Source organism: Penaeus japonicus, unplaced genomic scaffold, assembly GCF_977035675.1.
Source record: "Penaeus japonicus unplaced genomic scaffold, GWHDUDI00000001_assembly GWHDUDI00000018, whole genome shotgun sequence".
Lineage (NCBI taxonomy): Eukaryota > Metazoa > Arthropoda > Malacostraca > Decapoda > Penaeidae > Penaeus > Penaeus japonicus.
Genome location: NW_028234420.1, coordinates 19,483,807 through 19,493,806, shown reverse-complemented (window position 1 = coordinate 19,493,806; position 10,000 = coordinate 19,483,807). Strand labels below are relative to the sequence as shown.

At 39.9% G+C, this 10,000-nt stretch overlaps 1 protein-coding gene across 1 annotated transcript in view; it reads left to right on the top strand.

The window, feature by feature from the left end:
- Positions 1-444, top strand: part of LOC122262863 (putative peptidase C1-like protein F26E4.3) — a 13,908-nt gene extending 13,464 nt beyond the window's left edge. The window contains exon 10 of the mRNA XM_043031058.2: positions 169-444. Coding sequence (XP_042886992.1) covers positions 169-309 — 141 coding nt within the window. The 3' untranslated portion in view covers positions 310-444. The remainder of the gene's footprint in view (positions 1-168) is intronic.
- The last annotated feature ends 9,556 nt before the right edge of the window (positions 445-10,000 follow it).

Here is a 10,000-nt window from a genome sequence, read left to right as displayed (position 1 = left end):
TTGGTTTATTCTGTGTTGTTATTATTGTTTCTGTTGTGTTCGTTTTGTTATTGTTTTTCTTTTTTAATGTTTCTATTGTTATTATCATTACTGTTGTCTCTATTATCATCATTATCATTATTATTATCGTTATTGTTATTATTATTGTTATCTCTCTTTCTCTACCAGCTGGCCGAGAACTCGTGGGGCAGCGGCTGGGGCGAACGTGGCTACTTCAAGATCCGTCGAGGAACCAACGAGTGTGGCATCGAGTCCTTCGTGCTGGCTGTGAGGGCGCGTCTCGGGAACTTCGTGTACGGACGTCACTAGAGGGAGGAAGGAAGGAAGGATGAGAGAAATAAGGATGGAAAGAAGGATGGAAAGAAGGATGGAAAGAAGAAAGGAAGGAGGGAAGGATGAGAGAAAGAAGGATGGAAGAAAGGAAGGAAGGATGAGAGAAAGAAAGATGGAAAGAAGAAAGGAAGGAGGGAAGGATGAGAGAAATAAGGAAGGGAAGAAGGAAGGAAGGAAGGAGGGAAGGATGAGAGAAATAAGGAAGGAAAGAAGGAAGGAGGGAAGGATGAGAGAAAGAAGGAAGGAAAGAAGGATGGAAGGATGAGAGAAATAAGGAAGGAAAGAAGGAAGGAGGGAAGGATGAGAGAAAGAAGGATGGAAGAAAGGAAGGAAGGATGAGAGAAAGAAAGATGGAAAGAAGAAAGGAAGGAGGGAAGGATAAGAGAAATAAGGAAGGGAAGAAGGAAGGAAGGAAGGAGGGAAGGATGAGAGAAAGAAGGATGGAAAGAAGGATGGAAGGATGAGAGAAATAAGGAAGGAAAGAAGGAAGGAGGGAAGGATGAGAGAAAGAAGAAAGGAATGAAGGATGGAAGGAAGGAAGGAAGGATGAGAGAAATAGGAAAGGATGGAAAGAAGGAAGGAAAGAGGGAAGGAAGGAAGAGAGATATGAGGAAGAAAGGAAGGAAGGAAGGATGAGAGAAAGAGTAAAGAAAGAAAGGAAGAAAGGAAGGAAAGAAGAGAGCAATAAGAAAGGAAGAAATGAAGGAAGAGGGAAAGGAAGGAAGAAAGGAATGAAGGAAGAAAGAAATAAGAAAGAAAGGAAGGAAGAAATAAAAAAAGAAAGGAAGGAAAGAAGAGAAAGACAAGAAGAACATAGACTGATGCTAAGAGTCACCGAAGGAGTCGAGGGAGAAGAGAATAAACAGAAGGAAGAGAGGAATTTGAAAAAAAGGCGAATATAAACAAGAAGGAGATGTAAAATGAAGCGATTGAGGAGATGAATAAAGTAAATTAAAAGTGTAGAAAGGAATGATATGATGATGCTTATAAGATTCTTCCCAAAAAATCCTTAAAAAAAGAAGAAGAAAAAAAAAAACAATCAAAGCGTCACTGGAAAACATCGGTTCTTTAATTAGTTGTTATTAAGAAACAATTTCCCTTTGTACTGTAATGATAAGCCCGAACACATATAAAAATGGTTGAAAATCGTGATTATTAACTCTCCTATTTTCGTAGTTGGAAGAAAATCATCTGATTATTATGTGTATGGTCTTCAGGAATGCCATTAAAAAAGTTTTAAAAAACTGGCTTGATAATTTGTTCCCTTCCCCCCCCCAAAAAAAAAAAAAAAAAAAAATCTGTTGAACTTAAAAACACACACAAAAAAAACAAACAATAAAACAATTAACTCATTAGTTTATTATCCTTTTTGGTTTATCTTCTACGCTTTTACATTTAGACACAATCTGTAGCTTTTTATGGCTTGGTACCCTTTCAGAACGTGGCTTGGTACTCATTCATAACATGGCTTGGTACCCATTCATAACATGGCTTGGTACTCATTCATAACATGGCTTGGTACCCATTCATAACATGGCTTGGTACCCATTCATAACATGGCTTGGTACTCATTCATAACATGGCTTGGTACCCATTCATAACATGGCTTGGTAATAAGTAAGGTATGGTAAACAAACATTAAACGGCCATGCATAACCTGGTTTTTTACCCATTCATAACATGACTTGGTACCCTTTCAAAACATGGCTTGGTACCCATCCATAACATGGCTTGGTACCCATTCATAATATGGCTTGGTACCCATTCATAACATGGCTTGGTACTCATTCATGACATGGCTTGGTACCCATTCATAACATGGCTTGGTACCCTTTCAGAACATGGCTTGGTACCCATGCATAACATGGCTTTTTACCCATTCATAACATGACTTGGTACCCTTTCAAAACATGGCTTGGTACCCATCCATACCATGGCTTGGTACTCATTCATAACATGGCTTGGTACTCATTCATAACATGGCTTGGTACCCATTCATAACATGGCTTGGTACCCATGCATAACCTGGTTTTTTACCCATTCATAACATGACTTGGTACCCTTTCAAAACATGGCTTGGTACCCATCCATAACATGGCTTGGTACCCATTCATAATATGGCTTGGTACCCATTCATAACATGGCTTGGTACTCATTCATAACATGGCTTGGTACCCATTCATAACATGGCTTGGTACTCATTCATAACATGGGTTGATACCCATTCATAACATGGCTTGGTACCCTTTCAGAACATGGCTTGGTACCCATGCATAACATGGCTTGGTACTCATTCATAACATGGCTTGGTGCCCATTCATAACATGGCTTGGTGCCCATTCATAACATGGCTTGGTACCCATTCATAACATGGCTTGGTACCCTTTCAGAACATGGCTTGGTACTCATTCATAACATGGCTTGCTACCCATCCATACCATGGCTTGGTACCCATCCATACCATGGCTTGGTACCCATCCATACCATGGCTTGGTACCCATCCATAACATGGCTTGGTACCCATTCATAACATGGCTTGGTACTCATTCATAACATGGCTTGGTACCCATTCATAACAAGGCTTGTTACTAATTCATAACATGGCTTGGTACTCATTCATAACATGGCTTGGTACCCATTCATAACATGGCTTGGTACTCATTCATAACATGGCTTGGTACTCATTCATAACATGGCTTGGTACCCATTCATAACATGGCTTGGTACTCATTCATAACATGATGATACTACTAGAGCTACCCTTTCAGAACATGGCTTGGTACTCATTCATAACATGGCTTGGTACCCATCCATACCATGGCTTTGTACCCATCCATACCATGGCTTGGTACCCATCCATACCATGGCTTGGTACCCATCCATACCATGGCTTGGTACCCATCCATATCATGGCTTGGTACCCATCCATAACATGGCTTGGTACCCATTCATAACATGGCTTGGTACCCATTCATAACATGGCTTGGTACTCATTCATAACATGGCTTGGTACCCTTTCAGAACATGGTTTGGTACTCATTCATAACATGGCTTGGTACCCATTCATAACATGGCTTGGTACCCATTCATAACATGGCTTGGTACTCATTCATAACATGGCTTGGTACCCATTCATAACATGGCTTGGTACCCATGCATAACCTGGTTTTTTACCCATTCATAACATGACTTGGTACCCTTTCAAAACATGGCTTGGTACCCATCCATAACATGGCTTGGTACCCATTCATAATATGGCTTGGTACCCATTCATAACATGGCTTGGTACTCATTCATAACATGGCTTGGTACCCATTCATAACATGGCTTGGTACCCTTTCAGAACATGGCTTGGTACCCATTCATAACATGGCTTGGTGCCCATTCATAACATGGCTTGGTGCCCATTCATAACATGGCTTGGTACCCATTCATAACATGGCTTGGTACCCTTTCAGAACATGGCTTGGTACTCATTCATAACATGGCTTGGTACCCATCCATACCATGGCTTGGTACCCATCCATACCATGGCTTGGTACCCATCCATAACATGGCTTGGTACCTATCCATACCATGGCTTGGTACCCATCCATACCATGGCTTGGTACCCATCTATAACATGGCTTGGTACCCATTCATAACATGGCTTGGTACTCATTCACAACATGGCTTGGTACCCATTCATAACAAGGCTTGTTACTAATTCATAACATGGCTTGGTACTCATTCATAGCATGGCTTGGTACCCATTCATAACATGGCTTAGTACCCTTTCAGAACATGGCTTGGTACTCATTCATAACATGGCTTGGTACCCATCCATACCATGGCTTGGTACCCATTCATAACATGGCTTGGTACCCATTCATAACATGGCTTGGTACTCATTCATAACATGGCTTGGTACCCATTCATAACAAGGCTTGTTACTCATTCATACCATGGCTTGTTACTCATTCATACCATGGCTTGGTATCCCGAAAGTGGCATAATTTTAAGATGTAGGACCAAAGCACCACCAGCCTCAAAATGTATCACGTTGGCACAACTGTACCGCAGGTGGCAACACTGACGAGAAATAGATAGTGTAACAATAAAAGAAAATAGGAGCAAAATTTCATTTATATTTAACAATCAACGTAATTTCATGAATAATGATTCTATAATTATACAAAGAAGACTGAACACTCCATCGGTTCTGCAATAATGTTCAAAGTAAGAAGGGAAATAAAGGACGTATACGAATGAGATTCTGAACGATTTATGAGCTAATTAAGGCCTAATTAAAAAGCCGAAACAGAAATAACTGATGATCATCCACAAAGAGGACTTATCATAACAAGATCTTACGCGATCAAATCTATCTTTTTTTTATGTACTCTCCATGTTCAGTGTTCTTTCTTTGTTCTTGTGTGGCTGGTTCACAGAGTTCAGGTAAAGCTGATTTTTTTTTACGAAATGGAACATATCAAGCCTATTTTAGTGTCTTAGATATGACATATCTTTTAGGCCTCCCGGAAGATGAAATATGTATTAAAAAGAAAAAGAAAACGCACACACACACACACACACACACACACACATATATAGATAGACAAATAGAGATAGATAGGTAGATAGATAGATAGAGAGAGAGAGAGAGAGATAAATAGATATATATGTGTGAGGATGTGTCTGTGTATGTGTATTTGTATAGATATATGTATACACACACGCACACACACACACACACACACACACACACACACACACACACGTACACACATATAAATATATATATATATATATATATATATATATATATATATATATATATATATATATATATATATATATATATAAATGCAATCTATACATACGCATATGTTTACCTATCCTCAAACACACGAACAGTTCCGACCAATAAAGAAATAGATAAACACGAAGTACAAAAAAGGACACATACCCCTACCCTCACCCCCATCCCTACCCTACCCCATCCCCACCCCTACCCCCTTTCATACACATCCCCTTACCCCCAAGCAACCACTCCTCCCTCCTCTTCCCTCCCCCCCACATCTGCCAGACGCCCCCCTCCCTCCCGCACGACGCCCTCCCCCCGCAACCAATTAACAACCACAAAGTCACGTCATTCTTAAACAAAATCACCTAACAACCGGAAAATGGGCGAAATTAATGAACAACTGGCAAATATAAGGCTCTTCTTATGGGTGACGCCCCGCCCACTCCTTCTTCTCCCCTCCCCCCTCCTCCCCTCCCCCCACCACCCACGACCCCACCACCCCTACCCCAACCCCCATCCCTTCTACTATCTTTTTCCCCCCGCAAACACCATAAGGTCGAAAATCCCATTAGAGAGAAAAGGGAGCGTCGACCATCCGTACAACCCTCGAGTCTAAAGGGCCTGGCTCGTTAATCATCCCGAGTTCTCATCTTGGAAATTCACACAGAAGATTGAGCGACGAAAAGGGGCGTGCTCGTTTGTCACGGTGAAATATGCGTGTGAAAGGGAGAGAGAAGGAATCTCTCTCTCTCTGGGTTTAGTTGTTTACCTATTCTCACAACAAAAAAAGGTAAACAAGACAAAAAAAAAAAAAAACAATAAAAAAACTGTACTAAAAAAACTAGATAAAAAAACATAAAGAGTTGAACATCTGAGAGGATTTGCGTCAGTATGGGGGGTAGGGGTAGGGAGGTAGGGGGTAATAGGGGGAAGGGGAGGAGGTAGAGAGGGGAGAAGGATGGGGGGAATGCAGGGGGAGGAGGAAGAGGAGGAGGAGGCAGGGGAGGGGGGAGGGGGGAGGGAGGAGGTAGAGGAGGAAGTAGATGAGGGGGATGAAGGAGGTGTAGTGGGGGGGGGGGGATAGGAGGAGAAAGAAGGGGAGAGGAATAGGAAAAGGGGAACCAGGGAGACGTAGCATAGGAGAAAGGACAATGGGGAAGAGGAGGGGTAGGAGGATGGGGAAGGGGGAGATAGGATAAGAGAAGGATAAGGGAGAGAGGGATAGGAGGAAGGGGTAGGAAGAACAGAAGGAAGAGGGACATAAGGATAGGCAGACGAAAAAGGGGAGAGGGATAGGAAGGGGAATACGAGAGACATATGAGGATAAGTGGAGAGGGTAGGGGGGGTGGGCGGAAGATGGGCGGAGGATAGGAGAAAGAAGGGGAGAGGAATAGATAGAGGAGGATAGAAGAAGGAGCAAAGGGACATGAGGAGAAAAGGACAGGAGGAGAAAGAGAGGGAGAGGGATAGGAGAACGGGGGAAGAGGAAGGTATGAAGGATTAGGGGAAGGGGGGGGGGAGTATGAAGAAGATGACAGTTGCCAAAATTTAATTGATTTGTTTTCCAATCAATTTCTAATCTATGATTAATTTCCTGTCTAGTATTTTATCAATATTCAGTTATCATTATCTTTATCATTACTATTATGAGCATTATTGTTATTGTTTATAATATGTTATCATTACCATTGCTATCACTATTAATATTACTATCATCATTATCATTAATATCATTATTATCGTGATTATCCTAATTACTACTACTATTATCATCATAATCATGATTATCATCAGTAGTATTGTTATTATCATTATTATCATTTGTGTTACTATTGTTATTATCATGATTAATTCTATTACCATTATCAACATTACCATTATTATCATTATCACAGAGAGAGAGAGAGAGAGAGAGAGAGAGAGAGAGAGAGAGAGAGAGAGAGAGAAAGAGAGAGACAGAGAGAGAGAGAGAGAGACTAATCATATCAAATGATACAAAGGATAGGAGAGACACCGAATAATGTACAAAATGAAAAAAAAGAAGCAATAACCCTTACCCTCATGAAAGAACTCTCAAACAAACAAACAAACAAACAAACAAACACACACACAAGCTAATAGCCTCGTGACATAATCTAATTTCGTTTTTTTTCCACTTAGCTTGTGCCTCCGCTCCCCCCTCCCCCTCCCCTCCCCCCGGGTTCTTGCTTCGCCCAATTATCGGTGACTTGCGGTCATCTCGGGGACTTCCTTGGCTGTGCCTCTAGGATATATATATATATATATATCTATATATATATATATATATATATATATATATATATATATATATATATATGTGTGTGTGTGTGTGTGTATATGTATATGTACATACATACATACATACATATATATATATATATATATATATGTATATATATATATATATATATATATATATATATATATATATATATATACATATATACACATACACACACCCCTTCTCCCTCCTCCTCCTCCTCCCTCCACCCTTTCCCCCCTCCTCCTACTCCTCCTCCCTTCACTCCTCCCTCCAGCCCTTCCTTTTCCTCCTCCTCCTCCCACCAACCTTCCCCCTCCTCCTACTCCTCCTCCCTTCACTCTTCCCTCCACCCCTCCTCCTCTTCTTCCCTCCACCCCTCCCCCCTCCCCCTCCTCCTCCTCCTCCCACCACCCCTCCCCCTCCCTCCTTCTCCTCTTCCCACCAACCTTCCCCCTCCTCCTACTCCTCCTCCCTCCACCCCTCCCCCCTCCTCCTCCTCCTTCTCCCTCCACTCCTGTCCCCTCCTCCTCCTGATCCCTCCACCCCTCCCCCTCCTCCTCCTCCTCCTCCTTCTCCCTCCACTCCTGTCCCCTCCTCCTCCTCCTCCCACCCCTTCCTTTCCCCCTCCCCCTCCTACTCCTCCCCCCTACCCCCTACCCCCCCTCTCCCAAGAGTAATCCATCAGACACTCTTAATTGACGCCAACTTATGCCCTTTCAACCCTCACCAAGCCCTCGTTTCCCGTTCCCCTCCTTCCCCTCATCCCTTTTCCCTCGGTCAACACGTCACTTGTGAGTGGACGAAGGAAAAAGGGAGTCAAAACGTGTTTAAAACGTGTTGGAAGGTTCCGCGGCTGCGAACCCTGTGAAAGGCGGGGTTTTGTTTGTTTTTTATTTGGATATTTCTTTTTTTTGTTTCTGTTTACTTTATGGGAGAATGGCGTTAGAAAGGAGGTGAAAATGCGATACGTTTTATCTCTCATTTTCTTTTGCTCTTATCATTATTCTCTCTCTGTGTCTGTCTGCCTGTCTATCTTTCTCTCTCTCTTTATATATATATATATATATATATATATATATATATATATATATATTATATATATATATAGGCATCTCTCTCTCTCTCTCTCTCCTCATCTCTCTCTCGTCTCTCCTCTCTCTCTCTCTCTCCTATGTATAATATATATATATACATACATTGCATATAATATATAATATATATATATATATATATAATATATATATATATGATATAGAATACATACATTCATATATATATATATATATGTAATATATATATATATATATAATATATATATATATGGTGTGTGTGTTGTGTGTATATATATAAATATGTATATATATATATATATTGTATATATATATATGTGTGTATATATATATTCATATCTATACATAGTGATTATATATATATATATATATATAATATATATTAAATATATATATATATATATACATATATATCTGGTGTGTGTGTGTGGTGTGTGTCTGTGTGTGGGGTGTGTGTGTGGGTGTTGTGTGGTGTGTATGTGTGTGGTGTGTGTGTGTGTGTGTTGTGTATATGGTTAATATATAATATATATATATAAGATATATATTGTGGGTTATTAAGTGATATATATATATATATAATATATATATATATTATATATAAAATATATATATATTAAATCATATAAGTGTGTGTTATATATAACTGTATAGTATAGTAATTTTATATATATATATATATCCTCTATATATATATATATAATATATGTATATATATGTATATATATATGTATAGCATATATATATACATATATTAATAATATATAATCTATATGATATATATATATATATATATCTACATATGAATCACAATATAGAGATATTATATTTATATAATATAAATAAACTAAATCACTCAATATATATAATATACTCAACTCACACTATACTTATATATATATGTTGTTTGTGTGGGTGTGTGTTGTTGTGTGATTTGTGTGTGTGTGTGTGTGTGATAGTGTGGAGTTGTGGTTTGTGTGTGTGGTGTGTGTTGGTGTGTGTAGTGTGTGTGATTATATGTAGTTATATAGTATAAAATATACTCATAATATATATATATCATATATACAATGTATACTTAAACAAACAGTATATTTATACACACACCCGCCCACTACCACATATACTCAATACCTTAGAAATATAAAGGAACTCATATCGGGACTTATATTGAAACAAGATGAACTTCACGAAAGTTCACTAACAGCAATTACGTAAAAATAAGTTCAACTCTTTTTTGACATCTTCGAGAAGAAGAAAAAAACAACAAATGAAATCACACGAACCCACTTTTAGTGCTTCTGCTTTCTTTTATATGACAAGCATGCATGCAAACTTTCAGTTCAAACACATTGCCACCCCTCTCCCACATCCCCCTCTACCCCTCCCCCACATCCCTCTCTACCCCTCCCCCTCATCCCCCTCTACCCCTCCCCCACATCCCCCTCTACCCCTCCCCCACATCCCTCTCTACCCCTCCCCCACATCCCCCTCTACCCTCCCCCCACCCCCCTCCACCCCTCCCCC